We start from the raw sequence: 22230 nt of genomic DNA on the forward strand, positions 1-22230 counted from the left end.
AAAGCCTCCCTCTCTATCCACCAAAGGCACCCTGGAGGTCAGAAACGGCCTGTTTCAAGTTAGGAAACAGGCCATTTCTGGCCTCCAGAGGGCCTCCGGGGAGGCTTTTTTCGTCCTCCGCAGGCTCCTAGAATGGCTCTGGAGACTGGGGAGAGCAAAAAAAGGGCCTTCCAGTCCAACTGGAAGTAGGCAAACAGAATGTTTCCAGCATCCATACGACCTCCAGTAGGGTGGTGAAGGCTATTTTCACTCTCCCCAGGCTCCTGGAAGGGCTCTGGAGCTTGGAGAGAGCAAAATACAGGCCTTCCCCACTCCATCTGGAGGCTGGAAACAGCCTGGTTCCCAACTCCCAGTGGGCCCAGAAGGCCTGAAAATCAGCTGGCCAGTGCGTGCATGCGCTCTGGACCTGCACTTTTATGCCCACTGATATGGTGGGCATAAAGTGGCATGCATGCCATAGGTTCACCATCACTGTCTTAGGTACCGTATTTTTCAGAGTATAAGATGCACCTTTTTTCTCTTAAAAGAGGCTAAAAATTCAGATGCGTTTTATACATCAAATGTAGCTTTTTTGAAACTTTTTTCCCCCCAGCCCTAACTAGATGCTAAGGATATTTCTGGCTTAACTGCCCTAAGTCTTTATAGGTTTGTTTTCATTTCTGCTCCCTCTGAAAAAGGCTTTTTCAGCCCTAGTCAGGGGATAAAATAATGTGCTGAAACTGACTAGACTAGGTACGCTAGCCAGATGAATACCTGGTAGGTAGACATTTTCCTCCCCAAAAACTAAAGTGCCTCTGGTGTGTCTTATATTCCGAAAAATAAGGTAAATTCCTTGACTTCACATGAACTGTTTAATAACCTGAAATTTTAACTGACCTTCTAATTCTAACTTAAAATGAGAATATCCTTGATCAGTTTTAACAATTACTTAAGACACAAATTTTAATACAACTATCTCTACATCTAACCTACTTAAAGGCTTTTCTGATCATGAATTGCTGAACAGATTTCCTCATCCAAAGCTGCACCTGAAGAGAGACTTTTAAGACCTCCTAATTTATGGAATTCCATCTGTTTCATATCTTGCAATAGCTAATCACTATCACACATTTCCCTAGCCATTATACATATTTATATTGTTCAGAAGAATCTTTAGAGAACAAACTAATCAGAAACAAGAATTTCAAATTGTACAAATGATTTATTTAAAAAACACATTAAATATACAATATTTATATCAAAATTATCACCTCTAATTACTGCCTCATTCAAAATTTTAGATTATCTTCATATTTACAACATTGTGTAGATATAGAAAATTAGCAGATAACAGTCACTTGTCATATGCTTGCTCAATAAACTATGATTCCTCTTCTTCCAAAAAGGAGACATTGTTTATACTTTGGATTTTTCAGAAACCATCATGGAATCCAACTTCACTTGTATCAATATCATGTTCCTTTCAGAAGAGAAAAAAAATATTGAAGTACATCATACATTATCATGGACTCTCCATTTCTAATTTTTAAAATTTTTAAGATATCATTGGAAAATATTTTTATTATCTGAAATTGACTTCAGTAAACAAGAATATTTAGAGATATTTCATCAATAACTCAGCTCATCCTATTAACCACCTAACTGTTTTCTCTGTCTCAAATTCTTGATATTCCCAAATCATATAAATCAATGTATATAGAACTATTATGAGGAACATTGCACTAAGGCATTTGCTTTTTAAACCTTCATAAGGAGACCCTGGAGATTAGACACCTTGCATAACACTAGCCAATTCTGGATGTATCATATAAAATGCTATACAGACTGTACTTTGTGTATGTTCAGTTGTGAAATACTTTATGAAAACAACTTCCAATATTCCAAGATAACCAGGCCTAAATACTATAAACACAGGAATTTAGACGTATCCTTCTCAAATCATCATCTCCCTCTTTTAAGAGATAATCCTGATGCACCATAATGTGTTAAGACTAAAATCTAATTACCATACTTATGCATTACATGACATGCATTCCCCACCTCCAAAAAACTGGATGGAAACATCTGTGCATCTTATGGAGCAAATATTGTATCACAGATTGGGCCGTGGTGCGGGAAGGAGGTTGGTGCAGTAGCGGCAACAGGCAGCAGCAACAAATGCCTGCCACTGCTGCCTGTTGCCATCACATGTCGCCGCCAGTGCCGCCGTTAGCTGGGGAATGCTGGAGCCTTTGCCGAGTAGCTGATCAGTGGTTGGACTGGCCTCCTGGAATACTGCCGATCAGCTATTCCAGGCAGCGGGGATTGTCACCATTTGCCGCTACTTGCTGCCTATCATCAGCAATCCCCACTGCCTGGAGCAGCTGATGGGAGGCTGATCCAACCACCAATCAGCTCCTTGCCAAAGAAGGAACCAGCGTTCCCCAGCGGAGGCAGCAGACACAGAGGTGGCAGCAATGGCAGCATTTCCAGTCGGACAGCCCACTGATCAGCCAAGCTACAGGAGACCAAGATCCAGCTGTCCCTCAACTTACTGGTGATGGGTGCAATGGAGCGGAGCCCTGACAAGCCAAATTCTGTTCTGGAAGGCAGAGGTAGGGGGTTTTTTCCTCTTGTTTTCTTCCTCTAAAGTTAGGTGTGTCTTATGGTCCAGCGAGTATTACAGAGCCAAAAATATGGTAACTTATTTATATCTAGTTATGCACCAGAGTTAGGTGTGAACTTTGAAGAGGAAGGAAGAAATACATAAATGCAACTACAGTAGTCCCTCACCTATCGCTGGTGTTACGTTCCAGACCTGGCCGCGATAGGTGAAATCCGCGATGGGGAATTTATCGACTGATAGTACTTATTTAAGTACAGTGGTCCCTCGAGTTTCGCGATCTCGATCTTCGCGAAACGCTATATCGCGAGTTTTCAACCCGGAAGTAAACTCTACCATCTGCGCATGCGTGCCCTTCCACGCATGCGTAGATGGTGGAGTTTCCCCGCCGGGCAGAGGCTTCCCTGGGTCTTCCCCCTCTTGCCCCGGTAAGGCGCGAGCAACGGCGTGGGCGGGTGGGCGGCACACGCGCGGGGAAACCCCAGGGCCGCTTCTCAGCTGAGAAGCGGCCCCAGCAACAGCGCGGGGGGCGGGCGGCACGCGCGCACGGGGGGAAACCCCAGGGCCGCTTCTCAGCTGAGAAGCGGCCCCAGCAACAGCGTGGGGGGGCGGGCGGCACGCGCGCGCGCGCGGGGAAACCCCAGGGCCGCTTCTCAGCTGAGAAGCGGCCCCAGCAACAGCGCGGGGGGGGCGGGCGGCACGCGCGCGCGCGGGGAAACCCCAGGGCCGCTTCTCAGCTGAGAAGCGGCCCCAGCAACAGCGCGGGGGGGGCGGGCGGCACGCGCGCGCGCGGGGAAACCCAGGGCCGCTTCTCAGCTGAGAAGCGGCCCCAGCAACAGCGCGGGGGGGGCGGGCGGCACGCGCGCGCGCGGGGAAACCCCAGGGCCGCTTCTCAGCTGAGAAGCGGCCCCAGCAACAGCGCGGGGGGGGCGGGCGGCACGCGCGCGCGCGGGGAAACCCCAGGGCCGCTTCTCAGCTGAGAAGCGGCCCCAGCAACAGCGCGGGGGGGCGGGCGGCACGCGCGCGCGCGGGGAAACCCCAGGGCCGCTTCTCAGCTGAGAAGCGGCCCCAGCAACAGCGCGGGGGGGGCGGGCGGCACGCGCACGCGCGGGGAAACCCCAGGGCCGCTTCTCAGCTGAGAAGCGGCCCCAGCAACAGCGCGGGGGGGGGGGCGGGCGGCACGCTTGGAAATAAAAACACCATCTGCGCATGCGCAGATGGTGTTTTTACTTCCGCACCGCTACTTCGCGACAAATCGATCATCGCGAGGGGTCCTGGAACGGAACCCTCGCGATGATCGAGGGACCACTGTATTTATATTGTAATTGTTTGGTAAGTTTTCATTGTTTTAAGTGTTTATAAACCCTTCCCACACAGTATTTATTTTAGATACAGTATTTAAATACAGTATTTACAATTTTAGATATATATATATTTTTGAAAAACCTGCCGATCGAGTTCGGCGGGCTGTTTAAATCTGCCGATCGACTTCCTCAGAAACCCGCGATGAAGTGAAGCCGCAGTAGGTGAAGCGCGGTATAGCGAGGGACTACTGTATATGGGAACATTACTACGTTCAACTGTTATTCAACTGAGACGCTCCGTCCTCGGAGAGGAGTGGCATACAAATCTATTATTATTATTATTATTATTATTATTATTATTATTATTATTATTATTAAACTTGTTTGGGCTACATAACTTTAAATGCTATTTTGGGAGCTGTACTACAAAATGAATTGTGTCCATGTACAATAATTTGAAAATTCAGCAAAAAGTAAAATATATTTTAATTCCCAAATATTCGGTGATCACCATCCCTGTATAACTTCTAATTAAGGGTTAAATGAACCATAAAAATATCTCATGGACATTCTCTTACAGACAGACAGACAGACAGACAGACAGACAGACAGACAGACAGACAGACAGACAGACAGACACACACACACACACACACACAAGAGTATTATTTTTGGGGGATGGGACGACTGAACCTAGAGATGGATCACGTTAGCCCACAAGATTTAGATCATAGATAATTGTTTTATAGAAACAAGAATGCACAATTATCTTTACCTTAAAGAAAATCTCCTGGAATTATTTCAATATTCTTAATTTAAAAATTATATTTGTATGATTATATTATGCTACTTCCAAACTTGCATACTAAGATCAATAAGCTATCCACTTTCCCCCCAATCTAATTTTATTTTCCTGCAGAGTGTGTCCACATTAATTGGGCTGGACACTCCATTGTTAAGTGACAGACAAGCTCTTACATTGAAAAGCCACGTGTCCACTTAGCAATATTAGTTCTGGCTGTCCCCGTTGCTATCATTAAGTGACAACCATATGGGTCACATTACCACAATTTGTGACTTTCCAGCAGCTTCCACACTGACTTTTTATCAGAAGATATCAGGGAAGGTCACAAACCACAATTACATGACCATGGGATGCTTTAAAGACATAACTGAGAGCCAGGTGCCAAGAAGTGATCACAGGGACCTGGCAGCCATAAGTACAAGGATCAGTGGTAATTACTACACATTAAGCACCATCCTATGTTTGAATGGTTGCTGAAGAGTAGTCATTAAATAAGGACCACCTGTGAAATCATTATATATGGCTGGAAGGAAAATGTTCAATAATTACTTGATTTAGCTTCTTGAACTCAACCACTTGAAAGAAAATATGTTCCAGTATATGCTTGGCATCTTGCTGTTCCTTTGGCAGTTTATTAGTTACCCCTAGGATATCACCACATTTTCTGACATAGAATTCCAGATCATCTTCAGTACCTGATAAAATACAAAGACATATCACTATACATAATTGCAAATATTATTTGGAGCAATGGTACCTATTTCTGTAAATAATTTATAATGCCTTATCTTCTAAAGAGCACAAAGAAAGTCATTTAAAACATCTGTTTTTAATAATTCATAAAAAACACTGGCATAACTGTATGTGAAAGAGATAGTTAACAGCAACTGTGGGGGTTTTTTCCATATAAAACATTAAGTGTTATCTCTCATTCGAATCAATATTCACACATTTGTTGCTTTGAGCAACATGCTTAGTTTAAAGCAATAATAGAAATAATTGGTAAGCTGAAATTGCTATTGAACTTTGGCTGAAAGGCATTCTGAAATAAGTTTTATAAATTTCAATAAAGCCTAAATAATTATCTTATATGTTTCATCTATTTTCAACCACTCTCTTATATATTATGGACTCTGCTATAATGACAAATTATTATATATTTTGTAACTATTATTTTACTTATATCAATATCACCAATCTGTCATATTTTGCATACAAAACTATTTTAAAATGTATTACTTATGAGTCTCTTGAACAAATTAATTTGTACAACTGAAAAATAAACCAGAGGATCTAATGGAATGCCATAATGAAATATATTTCTTCTGTTATATTCATTACATGCAAGTAATAATGGGCAATTCCACATATAATAGATGACTGTTGGTTTCTAACACATTGGATACTTTTATTTATTTTGTTTATAACACTAATCATATATTGCCATAACTTTATATGAGTTTTCTCTGAATAATATCCGTAATCTATCTTTATTATACAGATTTTTCTATTATCACAGAAATATTGTCCCAATATTCTATAGTCCTTTAGGCATATAGTGTCTCATTATTCCAGTTTCCTTTCATATTTTAAAAGCAATTCATAACCAAATATAATTTACTATTAAAACCAGATTTAGTTTATCAAAATAATTCATTTTTTAAAAATATTCATGGGAATTATAGTGCAGATAGTTACATTTAAAAATTAATTCAATATATGCCTTAAAGATTTAATAGAGGTCTTTATATATGTTAAGAAATTGTGTGAATTAAAAATCACTTTGTTAGAGATTTAAAACTAAGGACTAAATCAAGAAAATGATACTTTAAACAAAGGCCAAATTTAGTACAATAACAGATGTGCCACCTGCCAATACTTCACATTTCTCTTGAATGTATAAATGGTCTATCTACAATACCTCTGATCATCTTAAAAACTGAAAGTGGTCTAAGGACCTATTGATCGCTCTGAAACAGGACTGTCAAACTCCTGGCCCATGCTGGCCATTTTAACAAAGGAGGGGGGGTGAGTTTGACCTCTCTACTCTAAAAGTAGAGATAACAGAATTTCCATGTCTAAATTTGTGGAAAACTCCTCTCCTGATCAAGAATTTATGGCTTTGTTCTTCATGTTTTCTGCTCCAATTGCAAGATTTTCAAAATGGACTTTTTGTAACAAATATAGCAATCATAAAATATAGGATCCTTAAAATAAACTGTTAAAATAATGGGTCAAAATTACTTCTACCATAAACTCAGAGATAGAGAAATTGTTATTTGGATATATTTGTGTAACACCTTCCACCCCATATTCACTATTCATAAATTAACACTTCTAGAGAAAACAACAGAAAATTATAGATGCAAATTTGACCAACCTTAGTTTGAAATCATAGCCCATTGACTTCAAGTTCTTGAAGTACTCAACCATTCTGCAAATTAGCAAATTCACCACAAATGTTTGAACTACTCACACTTGTTTGTTATTTGGGCAAGACGAGCTTTCTCAGAAGAAAAAGTTTCATCTAAATCAAACAAGTCCAGGTTGGGAGGAGGCAACTCTCTGAAAGCTGGTGGAAAAACCTAACAAGCAAAAAGATGAAACAAAAACATCTGATTTGTCCTTATTTATTCAAAAAAGAGAATATTGATGTAAGATACTAATAAAAACATTTTAATACCGTGTTTCTCCAACAAGATGACCCATCTTGAACAGAAGCCCTATCACATTTTTGAGTGTATGCAATCAAATTAAACTCCACCCACTCTGGGGTACAGGGGGTGGGGTAAGGCACACAGGTAAAAAATAAGCTAGGATGGGGATGTGGGGGTTGAGCTGCCATACTTATCAGGGCTCACACACACCACCTGCTTTGCCTTCTTCTACAGCCGCTTCTTCTGTGGCCACTTGCTATCATTCACAAGCATCATCCTGGCCTCCATTTCGCATTCAGACTGGAGCTCTGTTATAGGCTGCAGATTCCTTCCGGCAGGCATCTGGAGGTGAAATGGAGTCCGGAGCAATGCATGCTACCGGTAGTGGTGACAAGCGGCCGCAGAAGAAGTGGGCCAGCACTGAGCTTCTGCTGGGTGGGGCTGTTGGTGCCACTGTCCCAAGGTGAGTCAATAATTATAACCTTCCAAAAAGAAAGCCTAGTCATTTTTTCAGGGGGTCAAAAGAAAATAAGATCCGACCTTCCTTTTGGAGAAACAAGGTATCCATGAGAAAGCAATTAGCTGTTCTATTTATAACCTACTCAAAATCTCTATTTCTATTAACCTTTATCTGAAATTTTAGCCATTCCCTCAAACACTTGAGTCACCTTTACTACAGGTATTCCAGTATAATATGCCTCCTATCCATTTTTTATAATATTCACTTCTGGCTTTTTTGCTAATGGATCAAATCTTATATCCAGAATCAAAATACTTGTTTTAGTAAACTAAATTACTACTTATTTTATTGTAGTAACAAAAAATGACAGTGTTACTCACTGCTGGCTGGAGTGCAGGTAAAGGTGTTTCAAACTGTGGCTGAATTAGCTGAAGTGATTCATATTTCACATTTAGCTGTTCATAAGACCTGTAGAATACAGTTAGTTTACATAATCTGATAATAAATGTAAAACATCAAATTATAATTCGGAACATAATATTACTGAAAGTATACTCCTAAACTCAACTATTAGGGAGTAAGTTCTACAAAACTGCATGGGACAACTTTAAAATAACCGATTAGGACTACATTGCAATAACCTTATGAACTTCACATAAAGTTAATATTTTGACCTCTACAATTGAAAGTATTCTATTTTTGCATCAGAATCTAAAATTATAAAGATGCAAAAAAAGAAACTTGATCAATAAAGTGCTATTGATCAATAAAAAAGGGTGTTATACCATATTTTTCAGACTAAAAGACGCATCAGTGTATAAGTTTTTGTCCTCCCTAGAGCCCAGGAGCACACTGCAGGCCTCCCATACCTTCTACACCGTTTTTCACAAAAACAGATCTTTTTTACTTCCCCCAGGTAACGAAGAGGGTTTGGGAAGCCTGAAGAGTGCTCCTGGGGGCTGGGGAAGGCAAAAACACAGTTTTTGCAAAAAACAGCCCATTTTTAAACAATTTCCCCCCCACAAAAATGGGAGTGCTTTTGCCTTCCCCCAGCCCCAGGAGCACTCTGCAAGCCTGCCAAACCATCTGCACACACCATTTTTGTGAAAAATGGGATGTGGAGGCAGGCCTTCAGGGGGCCAAAAATGGATATATTCTGTGTATAAGAGGCACTGACATTTCCACCCTCTTTTAGGGGAGAGAAAGTTGCATCTTATACTCTGAAAAATACGGTATATTAAGGCCATAGTCCAGGAATGAAAACTCTTAAAATAAACATGGTATCAAGAAACAGGCTAATGAGAAGTTTTGGTTCTTAAAAAGGTACAATTAATTCATAGGCAGATGTATAAACAAAGAGATTGCTGTGCTACCTGTTGCACTGAAGAAACATAGGTATCACTGTAACAAAAGTAGCATAGCAAGAACAATCATAGATCCAGGAGTCGTCTCACAATTCTGCTAGGAAACACAATCTTCTGCACAGAAGGGAAAAAGAAACTTTCCTGGCCACAGCCTGTTATTATTTGCTACTCTTTCTGGATCTCAGATGATACAGCTCAGCTTTTATAACTTTAAAACATTCTGGTGCATATATGGAAGCCCATTAATGGCTTATTTGTTTGCTTTGAGTGTTTTCTGTATATTACTATTTTCATTGCCATCTACCCAAAATAAACAACAATTACTATACAGTGGTACCTCGAGATAAGAGTTTAATTCGTTCCGGACCTGCGCTCTTAAGTCGAGCAGCTCTTATCTCGAACGACTTTTCCCCATAGGAATTAATGTAAATAATTTTAATTGGTTCCAGCCCTCAAAAAACTCACAAAGTTAGTCTAAATTATGCAAAAAGACATGTTTTTAATGAAGAAATGTACATGTACATATAAATGAATAATGAAGTTTCTTTCACTTAACTTGTAAACTTTCTTAAACTTTTAAATTTACATATGTTCAACTTCTCTGCCACCCAATCCTGTAGGACAGAGGTCCCCAACCCTTTTTGCACCAGGGACCGGCTTTAAGCGATCAAGAGAGGAATGGGTGAATGAATGGACGGAGGGTGGGAAGGAAGGAAGGAAAGAGGGAAGGGACAGGAACAGAGGAAGGAAGCAAGGAAACTTATGAAAGGGGAGAGTAAGAGAGGAATGAGTGAAGGGAGGGAGGGAAGAAGGTGGGAAGGAGAAAGAAAAGAAGAAATAGAGGAAGGGAAGGTAAAAGAGAGAAAGAAAAAGAGCAAGCAAGCAAGCAAGCAAGCAAGCAAGCAAGCAAGCAAGCAAGCAGAAGAAAGAAAGAAAGAAAGAAAGAAAGAAAGAAAGAAAGAAAGGGGGAAGGGACAGGAACAAAGGAAGGAAGCAAGGAAACTTATGAAAGGGGAGAGAGAGTAAGAGAGGAATGAGTGAAGGGAGGGAGGGAGGGAAGAAGGTGGGAAGGAGAAAGAAAAGAAGAAATAGAGGAAGGGAAGGTAAAAGAGAGAAAGAAAAAGAGCAAGAAAAAGAAAGCAATAATAATAATAATAATAATAATAATAATAATAATAATAATAATTCCCAGAATTCCTCCACCAATCATGCTACTTTAGGAATGGGAATTGAAGTCTATAAGCCTTAATCTTGCCAGGTTTGAAGACCCTTGCACTTCTAACGCTTAACTCAGGGATCTTCAAACTTGACGGTTTTAAGATTAGTGGACTTCAACCCTCAGAATTCCAAAACAAGGATTCTGGCGCCACCTAGTGGACGCTCGGCTCGTATCCCGAATTTGAGCTCGTAACTTGAACAGAAATGTCTCTTCCTTCCTAGCTCGTATCTGGAAATGCTCGCATGTAGAGCAGCTCGTATCTTGAGGTACCACTGTATAAATATTGTAGATTTATAAATTTTAGATTTCTATGCCAATGCATGCAATATTTAAATTCAATTTGTTAATGTGGTCTTTTAAAAAAATAAGGTATTATTTTAAGAATAACAGATACTCTCAGATGCTGACTTTATAATTTTTGGAAGTGCTGTAGTATCTAGTTGATAAATAGACATATCAAACAGTGTTGTAAAGTCTCGTGGATTCTCATCTCCCTCTTGCAGACAAACTCGTAACCGTTCTGACAAAGTGGCTATATCAGGAAGCATTGTATAATCAGAAATCTAGAAAAAAAAAAAGCAAAGTAGCAACTGGGAGTAAAAAAAATGGGTGTTAAGGTATTTACATATCTAATATACAAGAAAGATGTAAATAATATAAAATAAAGTCTATTTTAATTTCTTATGAAAATGCTAAATTTAGCAGTACGCAGGTAATCCTAGACTTACAGTGACAATTGAGACCAGAATTTCTATTGTTAAGCATGATAGCTGTTAAGTGAAGGACACCTGATTTTACAATATTTTTCCCATGTATTTTAAGCAAATCACTGCAGTTCTTTACTGAATCACATGGTCATGAAGCAAACCCAGATTCTTCACTGATTATCTCCGGGACCGCCTTCTGCCGCACGAATCCCAGCGACCAATTAGGTCCCAAAGAGTTGGCCTTCTCCGAGTCCCGTCAACTAAACAATGCCGTTTGGCGGGACCCGGGGAAGAGCCTTCTCTGTGGCGGCCCCGGCCCCCTGGAACCAACTCCCCCCAGATATTAGAATAGCCCCCACCCTTCTTGCCTTTCGCAAGCTTCTTAAAACCCACCTCTGTCGTCAGGCATAGGGAAATTAAGATATTCTTTCCCCCTAGGCTTCCACAATTTATGGATGGTACGTTTGTATGTATGATTGGTTTTAAAATAAGGGTTTTTAGCTTCTTAGTATTGGATTGTCACATGTTGTTTTTACTACTGTTGTTAGCCGCCCCGAGTCTACAGAGAGGGCCGGCATACAAATCGAATAAAATGAAAATGAAATGATTATGCTTGTTGTAAGATGGTTGAGAAGATTATAAATGACAAATCACATAGCTCTGGGACATCGCAACCATTGTAATTATATGTTGGTTGCAAAGCGCCCAAATTTTAATCACATGACTGCCCTAAGTGCGAAGACTGGTTATAAGTTACTTTTTTCAGTACTGGGTAATTTCAAATGGTTGCTAAACAAATGATTGCAATTTAAGGACTACCTGAATTCAAAACCAACCTATTCCATCTTTAGATTATGAGCAAATACATCTCCTAATGCAAAACTTTTGAATAACAAACTGCTTTAAATAACACAATACTTTGGTCGGAATATACTCATGTTAATACTGATTGTAAATTTATTTTATTTTTTGTTGTGAAATTCAACTTGGAAAGGTGGTAGTGAAAAGGAAGCATTGAACATTGAAATAAAGCACAATCATATATTTTGCTTAAATAAAACGTTTAACTTAAACTGTGACAACTTATTATTCAGGCCAAATACTTTTATGAATCTGACAATATATTTTTAATATAATCTAAATTAGTTCAACTATCATAACAAAATATTGAAATTTTGGCCATGGTAATTATAACATTTCAAGAAGGAGTGGCATGATTCTCCCAGTTGTAAAAAATTTAAAGCTATCAAACATGTCCTATGTAATGGTCCTATTTTAAGTATAAAAATAGGAAAAGACATATGTGATTAAAAATTTCATTTTGAAGCATATTTTTGCCCTTTGTGGTATGGCTAAAGGTGAGTAAAAATAGATCTTTGTTGTATGTCATAGAATAATGCTGCATGAGACAAGACAAAATATAGGGATAACACTTCCATTTAGAAACTTGCATGGAATAAAATCCGTCAGATTCTTGGGACACTTTAGTGCAAACATCTTTAGATGAATTTTTATTGAGAGAAAATGCATTTTTTGCACAAGTATTTCATGCTCTGGTAGTCTTCTGACAATTTGCACTGATTGTATAGTTTCATCAGATTTGTTTCATAATTGTTTAAATTTGTAGATGTATTGTGACTGCAACAGTTACTTACAAAGCTTTTTGTTAAAATATTAATCAATAACACATAATGTATGCAGATTGATGCCACTATTTTTTAAAAATTGAGAAATATATCAGAAATCACTTCTATGAACAATATGTTGCCGACTTTTGCCAAGGACAAATATCTGAAATCAACTATTTTAAAACAAAAGTTATCCAATAAAACTTGTCAAGTCATTCACGTACTGAAGCAACTCTAAGCCCCATGCTATTATGTTATCCTAAATGCACAAAAATCAGCCTTAAATCTCTCTTTTTTATTTCTTCAAAGGAATTCAATTTGCACCTGTTATGCCCAAAAATTTTTATGGACAAGATCCATCCTGAATTTCTCTTTGAAGTTCAGATGGGCCCATTCAGGTCACTCTTCTCAAAAGGGTACAGTACCAATTTCTAAAGACCATCTATCTTCCCATCTAATCTAATATGGTAATGCACAGTAAATGTCAATTAGTTCAATGCCATACTACTGCAGCATTGACTTGGACATTTTCTGACCAGCTTAAGTTACTCTTCTTTCCTACCAGTCTAATACTGGTTGAGAACTTTAATTATTCTTGGAACCAATTCTTTGAATTCTCTAGGGCTCTGAATAAGTACTATCCACTCCAGAGGAGGCTACTCCTCTGGAGTGGATAGTGCTTATTCAGAGCCCTTGAGATTTGACATACAAATTGACCTATCATCTTTGCCTATATTTCTGAGTAAATCTACCCATCCATTCTGCTCAAATACTTCAACCAAGTAACAAACCTAAATTCAGGAGAGGTTTTCTTTGATCAAAGTTAATGTCCTCCCACCAATGTTACTGTGGGGAAATATTAACCTGTTCAGCTTGGGGAAAAGTTGTACTTCTGCAGTGGAGGAACAATTCACATGCTGAATCATATTGTTTTGTATTACTTCTACTAGGATAAAGCTCGGCAGGAATTAGCATTGCCATTCAATCCTCCAGCTGTTATCAGTTCAGCCTGACTCCATCTCACGGAATGCTGCTAAGTGATGTTCTGCAGTCTGTACATGCCTCAATCTGCCTTTGAGCAGTTCTTAGCCTCCTTTTTGATTCTGTTGATCACTCATTTTAAAAAATTAAGGTTATACAAATATAGGTATTTGTCCATCTGATCACCTCTACCTAACTATTTTTTTTAAATTAGCCTTTGATTTGTCCCTAAATTTACCAGTAGGAATTATATTTTTATCTTAATTTATTCATTAAATCTATAGCCTTAATTTGTTTAAGGATTAGAATTACACTAAAAAAATATCACATATAAGTACATGATACGTTGCATTAATTTAACTAATTGTAAATTGAAATATTTATCTGAAAATAATTATATCTTGCTTCTTCAAATTTATTTCTGTTTATGACAAAAGTGGTCTATCATTTCCATTAATTTTTATTTAATTTTTGTAATATTTTGTAACAACTTATGGTTTATGCAATAACGCTTATGTACATCAATAAATACACATACACTATATACTTACTTCTGGATCTTCTGCATCTATTTGATTTAAGTGAATGTCATTTGTTGTAAGCCACTGGAAAAGTACTTCCTAAGGAACCACAGAAATTTGCTACATTTGTAAAGCATTTAAACAACTATCATTAAAAACCCAGCCCCACAATTCAATTCCTTCATTTCCTTTATCTCTGTGAAAGTTTGATTACCTTTAATAAGGTTTAAAACTTTTTACTGTATTAGTGAATTAGTGTATGGCCTAGCAGTCAAGTATTAAGTATTTAAAAATTCTCAAATTGCTTGAAATATATTTTATCTGTATTAAATGTCCCAATTAAAGTAACTGTAACAGTCAAGGACAAAGGAAAAATGGTTTTCAGGAAAAAATGTAACACAAAAATTGGATGGCTTAGCCTCAGTGTATCAAAAAACAAAACAAAAACCAAGAATATAGTATATTGATTGAAGAAATATATAAGTCTCATAAATCCATGCATGGACGCATATTTAAAGTCTGATGGAAAGGATAAAGCAACAAACCTTTCTACCTGCATTGGTTTAAATATGCTCACTGTGTTACACTGAGCTTCAGGGGGGAAATTACCAAACTTTTATTTGTAAAGACATAAGATTTATAAGATTAAACAATGACTCACCATGATTTTGGTATTCTCTTCCTTTTCCAAATACTGATCACTGAACATATGGCATGAACCCAATACTGCTAATTTGCCACCTTGAGTCTATCAAATAATAAACATAGGAGAGCACATGTATGGACTATAATTATTTAAGGGGAAATCTAAAACGTTCTATTTAGATTAAGATGATTCAATTTTAAGAGGTATATTTTTTATAACAAGTGATATAATGAAAAGAATCACTAATCAGCATAAAGATCTGAACAATTACTTTGGTTATTGTGATATTAATTTAATTTAACATCATTTTGTGTCTAGCAGGAATTTTCCCACAACTTTAAAGTGTTTTAATGATAGCAGTATCTATCTACCCTCAAAACGACACTATAGAGCACTGCAAACCAGAACAATTAGGACACAAGAACACCATCACTGTACTAACAAATAATTCCCTCAACACTGTCAAACTATTCTCCTCCCACTAATGATTGTAACTTTATTGCTTGTATCCTTATCATTTATATTTAATGGTTCCTAATATGATTTGTTTATTTTTATCCAGACTATCATTAATTGTTGTACCTTATGATTCTTGATGAACATATCTCTTTTATGTATCCTGAGAGCATATGCACCAAGACACATTCCTTTTGTCCAATCACACTTGGCCAATAAAAAAAATCTATTCTATTCTATTCCATGTCTATTAATTGCTAAACCAGATGGCCAAGGGAATAGATGAATTATTAATATTCCAGTATTTTGTTTGAAACCATGTCATAGTATTTTCAAATGGGAAAACACAGAGGAAATATATTTTATCACAAAGAACTAAAGTTGGACAGAAGTTGTAACTCAGTAACGTACCTTGTAAGGATAAAAAGCCAAAATGGGTCTATTAAGAGGAAAACAGACAGAGCCTGTAGACAGAACAGCCACTGCAGGTTTCATAACATTTAATGTAGCACCAAAGGGGTATACAAAAGTGAGAGCCCTAGAAAAAGAATACAAAGAATGTCATTGCCATTTTTAAAACATTGCAGCATTGTGCATTTCCAGATACAATATATTGTAACAATACTTCCCTATAAAAATGGTGTCTCATTTTAAAAAAAATAGTATGTGCAATGTAGCATACAGGATACTTACTGCGAATCATTTCCACCAGTATCTTCATCTATTATCCCAGTAACTGTTTTTCCTGCAGCTCTGCTGATTTCCCTAATTGGGGGAAATACAAAATCAACTGAGATTATTATTTTATAATACAGTGATTTAATGATCTATCCTCCACAAATGACTTACCGATTTAAAACTCCATTAGACACCAAGGCTTCTTTAGGATGAAAATATTTATAATACACATTTCTCACCACAGAATCTTAAAAGAAAGAAAAATAGTTACTGAAGTACATTGCTTCAAGATAGAGATTCCATTCCATGGCCATAATTAATTCCATTTCAAATCATTAATCTGTGGCTAGTGGTGAATATACAATTCTAGCAAAGTGAAAATGCAGAGTTAAACTTAATGAGAGGGAGTAGCGGCACAGGGACTCTCTTTAATAGGTCCATTGTAATAGCCGCCTTTTATTATTCTCATGCTCTGGGCACTGCTATTATTCCAAGCACACTGCAGCTTGGTATGCTATTCACCATAATCAAATAAAATAACTGAAGTAACAACGGCACTGCAGTATGTTTAACTAAAAATCATACTGTCCAATTATTAGGAGTGCAACCATAACAAGTATGAAATATTTAGGTGGAAACTTAATATTATCTCTTTATTTAATACATTTATTTACTGCCTCCCATATCTATGTTTCATAGAAATCATTTTAAAAATTCCAAAAAGTATGTGCAATTAAGAAGAGTCATCCAATGGTATCTCTAAGGGGTTTAGAACAACATAAGAAAAACAGACAATAAATTGAAATAATATAAAATCAATGCAATGAAAAAGTCATATATATTTATATGTTCTTGTACAGGATTATTTCTAAAATAAACAGATATTAAGAATATAAACACTTGTCAAAACTACAACCAAATTTACCTTTCTTTTTCAGACAAATATTATTAGCCTGTGAAAATATAAAAGATGTCCAAATAGGTATTGAATTATAATTTGTTTTCTATTTTGAACCAGAAGTTTGGATATACTTTGAAAATTGAAATTCTTTTTCGTGATATCCAAACTCCTGAACCAGGAGTTTGGATATACTGTATTTTGAAAACTGAAATTCTTTTTCATGTAATTTATTACCATTATTGACCATGATCCCGAACTCTTCTAATAAAAAGTTGATGTTAGTATCATAACGAGATTCACCACCTTCTCCCAGCATCACCAAGATATTCCCACCACTTTCTAGATATTTCTTCAGAACTTCAAACTGACATGGGAAAAAAAGCAGAAAAATAGTCTTATTGATACAAAGTTAGTTTTATACTTTTTTCTTAGTCAAGAATATTAAGACAGTCTTGAATATTAAGAATCATGCTACATGATTTGTAATATTTATATTTTTTTAATGTTTCCAAAATCTTTTCCCATTTAACATATGTATCTATTTTTAATAAGAAAATGATCAGATTTATCATACAATTTTGTTACATTTTATAAAGTCAAACAGAAATTTACAAGCTAATAAACAATCTGTTCCTTGGCACATAGCAAAAGAGAATCTTTCTGTTTCTCCACCAAAATATAATTCTTATGATGAATATTTAAGTTCTTCTCAATATTTAAGATATAATTAACCCCTGGACAATAAACAGATTACTTGTGCTTTGTATATGATTTTGCTACTAGTTCTCGCACGTGCTCGTGGCCCGGGCGGGTAGACGGAGCCTCCCTCCACTGGTGCTACTGGTTCTAAGAACTGGTCTGAACCAGGAGCAACCCACCATTGAAACAGATAATGTATATAATGCTAGCACATACTTCAGCAGCTGTAAACTTTTCTCTGGGTCCTGAGGTAATCCACAATTTTACTCCTGAAAGTTTCTCTAAAGTGATTTCATCCTTTAAGCTAGAAACAAGAAAACAAGAAATCTTATTCCACCATTTAAAAAAATAAAGAAATGCAATCTGCTTTAAGGAAAACTTTGACTCGTATATTAAATTTATCAGATATATACTAGAACAAATTACAGTTGTTGTTGTTTTAAAATACATGAAATACAATGAATTGCACCTACTTCTGTATTTTCCAGTTACTACGAAGTTTTTTTTGTAAAATCCTATAACCACTGTTCATAGTAAAAATTTCCTTTTTGGAAGCATTGAAGATAATAATATTCCGAAGATCGCCCTCCATAATTATCTTTAAAATGAAAAAAGTACAATTACATAAACAAAGGATCAGTGAATCAATGTTATATATATCAATAACAATATATTGTCTCTTGCTTGATATGCAGTATAGTATTTTTTTAAAATACCGGTAAGTTTAAATTTGTTATCTTATTTATAGCTTTTCTAAAAATAATATTATCAGGTGCCCAGAGTCACTTATTTGAGATGGGGAATCATATAAATTTAACAAACAAATGAAATCAAATGAAAATATGAGAGTGAAAATTTATGTAATACTGTAGTCCCACTATAACAATAAGTAATTAACATTTACAGATATGATGTAAAAATGGAATGTTGGGAATAAGGATATCCAAAATTCTAGTGTTAGGAGTTCAATTTGAAATATATCCTTACTGCACACTAAAATTTTCCCTGTTGAGATGAGGACAGAAAGAGAGGTGTGAAAAATCCTATTGCTATATCATTTACAGAAAAGAAAGAATTCATAATTCCTGTATTTAAAACTAAAAAGCATCTCCCAACTTTCCTTTAAGCAAATAATGAATAAATCTTAATTTAAATATTTTTCCAGGCATTCCACCAAGTAATGATCAAATATTGAATTAGTCATAGACAACTGTTATAAAATTATCTTCAATGATAAAAATATATTATTATATTATAGAGGGCATATCTACAAAACAACTTCAAAAACTTTAAAGATATTCTGAGAATTATAGCCGCAGGAAAGAAAACAGTATGCTCCTTAATGTAATTCTCAGCATCTTTTCCAGATTACAATTCTTGGTGAAAAACCAGGAATTATATTGCTATACAACTTCACAGTTTGTGCAATATAATTATGCATTTGCAACTAGAAAAACAGAAGGAATTATATTGATCAATCTATGCTTGTCCTTGAGGAACAGAATTAAAGACTTGTTCGGACATAATTAGGACTATCCTAAAAAAAGGAGGACATTAGGACACATCATCCTTTTTAGGGTAGCCCTAATTATGTCTGAACCAGCCTTTAATTCAAGGACAATTTGTCCTAATGTCTTCCATTTGACAGGCATAGCATTCAAAGTAAACATTGTTTGGCTTTTTTAGTATCTACTGTACAAACTATCTCTTCCTGAGCAGCTTTTCTCTGCAGCACAACCTTCCCTAAAAATATAGTCACTGCAACTTAACAAATTCTCACTGAAATTGACCCAACTTTAATCAATTAAGTACCAACCATTTTCTCATAGCCTACAAGGTGCATTCCAAAAGTAATGCAATTTTTTTTTTTAGGTATTTAACATTCTTCAAAGTACCTCTCGCAAGGTCTTCATCATGGCTGATTGGATCTCTTCTATGGACGAAAAACACGCCTTGCCACAACGCGCTTCGAGTCCGTGAGTTCCTGGCATAACAACAGGTGCCAACGCTGCCCCCCCCCAATAATCCTGATGTCGCCCCAGCAGACTTCTTTTTGCTCCCAGCCCTGAAAGGAACCTGTTTTTTGTCCATAGAAGAGATCCAATCAGCTGTGACGAAGACCTTGCGAGAGGTCCCCAAAGACGCCTTCCAGGGCTGGTTATGGCAATCGCTGGAAAAAATGTGTAGAGGCCCAAGGACGTTACTTTGAAGAATTTTAAGTGTTTGTGCAAATCTGTTCAATAAATTACTTTTTTAAAAAATTGCATTACTTTTGGAACGCACCCTGTATTACAACACATTCTTGACATTAGTAAAAGCCAGTCTTACTAATGCTGGAAAAAATAATTTCATTCATGCAATCTTTTTTTTTTGTCCCCATGCCAAGAAAGTTAAATAGTATCCTCCTTGATAAACAACAGTAAAAATAAAGTGCAAAAATAAGGATATGATTTTGACAGATCAAATAGAAATGCCTATTTATGTATGTTTTGATATAATGTATGGTGTATGCATGGGTGTATATGTGGAAATTGTGTGGGGGTGGGAATAAAAACTTTAAAAAACCAAGTAATTAAAAAGTACTGTTCTATATTAAAATTATTTATGTCCACACAGAGAGGGAAATTATCATGTTCTCCGTGGGTGTGTCCCTATGTTGCTAACAGAAGATCTTTAGAGAGACATTCAGCATGCCTACCTTCTACAAGAAATGAATTGTCCAAAGACTCTTGGACTCGATGAGGGGTTTTTTGTTCATCACCCTGAGGTTAGAAACGAGTCTCCTTGCTAAGGAAGTGTTGCCACATATTCTCTATCAAAGGGATGATGAAAAAAAAATATTTCCTTTTTCCAGGCAGGAAGAGGAGGCCCCTTGCATCCGTTTAATTCAGGACTGGTGGGGAATCTTTTTCCCCCCCAAAAAAGTTGCTAAACTACAGTTCCCAGCATCCTTGGCGATGCTGGGCCGATCTCAGCAGCAACAGTTGGAGAAGGCGACGGTGCCTCGGGCACAATTTGAATACTTCTGCAATGAATGGAACTGGGAGGAATTAAGGCCAAAATGGGAGAACCTCCTCTTTTGAGGTGGCGCAAGCATTGCAAAATATCTTCCAACAACCCCCCCAAAAGGGACGTTTGAGCCTCCAGCTCGATGGGGCTGTACACATCGCAAGGGCAGCCCGGTATGTAAATGGACCTCAGATGCAAGGACGGCTAACGGGCGCTTTATAGGTTGAGTCTCCACCTTTCCCTCCCGAGGAAATTCATTTACCTGCGGAGTCGCCACCATTTTTTCTGCGGGTCCTCGATTAGGAAACCTCGGCGGCGGCGGCGGCAACACGCCGTAACTAAGGGCCGCTCCTCCCTAGCAACGCGATTCTCTTCCTGCGCGTGCGTAAGAGAAAAAGTGAGAGGTTTGATGGCATCTGATCCGGGAATGTTAAAGAGACTCGCAGACTTGGGACTTCGCCGGGTGGAATCCTCCACTCTTGAAAATAGGGGGAGTTTGTGAGAATCTGCCATCGCGAGAGGAGGAGGGAAATGTTTTCCCCGTCCCCGCCTTTAGCGCGAATAAGCAGCAATTTAAGAATATTCATTAGAATTTAGAATTTCTATTAATCCTCCTGGTTTATTTGCTTGCAAATCTAATAGCTATTTAACGCTTTCCAAGAAAAAAATTTTCCATAACGAGCTGTAAAATACTGTACTGGCCTGATTCCAGCATGCTATCACTCCATATTTATTTAAAATAATAAATAAATTATTATTTTGCAAGTAATTCCAGGGGAGAACATATTTAATATTCTTTCTTCCTTCTGTTTTTCCCACAACAACCTCGTGAGGTGGGTTGAGCTGAAAGAAAGTGACTGACTCAAAGTCACCCAGCCAGCTTTCATGCCTAAGGCTGGAAATAACATTTAGAGTTTCCTGGTCTGATGCCTTAACCACTAGACCCAAGGGCCTCCAATCTTGGCCACTTTAAGAGTTGTGGAATTCTGGGAGTTGAAGTCCACAACTCTTAAAGAGGCCAAGGTTGGAGACCTCTGCACTAGACCAAACTGATGCTCTCTACACTGATAGTAGCAATCATTGCCTGTATGCTTTTGCTACCTTAAAGTGGATGTATATAAATGACTGCTTAACCATGATTTATTGTCCACGGAGTCCACGGAGAGGGGCGGCATAAAAATATAATAATAATAATAATAATAATAATAATAATAATAATAATAATAATAATAATAATAATAATATTTGCATCATTCACACAACCAACCTTAGTTGAATGAATTGGCTACATTCAAACCAACATTAAGGATGGTTTGTGCATGGTGGAAGCTGTAAGCACTTTGCACTAAGGAACGATTTCATTAACTTGTGAACCAAGGCAGGTGAGTTTTTTAGGTCAGGTTACAGAATTGCAAGTCCTTTCCCTGGCTGTTCTCAAAACATATATAATCTGATCTTGTGAAATTTTCAGATCAGAAAAATATTGATTCCAGTTACCATTGAAAAGGACAACAATGTTTGGCTTATCTGCTATTTGCTTTGTCATTTGTGTACCCTGTCACTTATATACAGTGTTGGGCTACTAAGGTGGAA

General features: G+C 37.3%; 1 protein-coding gene across 2 annotated transcripts; it reads right to left on the reverse strand.

Moving 5' to 3' along the window:
* Positions 1-1181: 1181 nt before the first annotated feature.
* Positions 1182-21161, reverse strand: IFT52 (intraflagellar transport 52). Of its 2 annotated transcripts, none has more exons than XM_070744785.1 (14): positions 20900-21161; positions 18102-18226; positions 17845-17932; positions 17164-17293; positions 16200-16275; positions 16044-16115; positions 15762-15888; positions 14910-14996; positions 14279-14347; positions 10820-10974; positions 8209-8296; positions 7188-7296; positions 5261-5406; positions 1182-1459 (listed from the first exon to the last, which is right to left on the reverse strand). In XM_070744785.1, the coding sequence occupies exons 1-14, from the start codon at positions 20915-20917 to the stop codon at positions 1412-1414; spliced, it is 1338 nt and encodes a 445-aa protein (XP_070600886.1). In that variant the 5' UTR covers positions 20918-21161; the 3' UTR covers positions 1182-1411. The 2 variants fall into 2 exon arrangements, with proteins under 2 accessions (XP_070600886.1, XP_070600887.1); XM_070744786.1 differs by lacking the exon at positions 20900-21161 and adding an exon at positions 20327-20827.
* Positions 21162-22230: the final 1069 nt, after the last annotated feature.

This window comes from Erythrolamprus reginae, chromosome 3, assembly GCF_031021105.1.
Source record: "Erythrolamprus reginae isolate rEryReg1 chromosome 3, rEryReg1.hap1, whole genome shotgun sequence".
NCBI classification, from domain to species: Eukaryota; Metazoa; Chordata; class Lepidosauria; order Squamata; family Dipsadidae; genus Erythrolamprus; species Erythrolamprus reginae.

Coding starts and splice junctions, on each gene's coding strand:
- IFT52 (XM_070744785.1), bottom strand. Junction 15,889..16,043: donor ACTGGTGGAAATGATTCGCA/GTAAGTATCCTG, acceptor TTCTTTTTCTAG/GGCTCTCACTTTTGTATACC. Junction 10,975..14,278: donor TAGATGCAGAAGATCCAGAA/GTAAGTATATAG, acceptor TTTTTTTTCTAG/ATTTCTGATTATACAATGCT.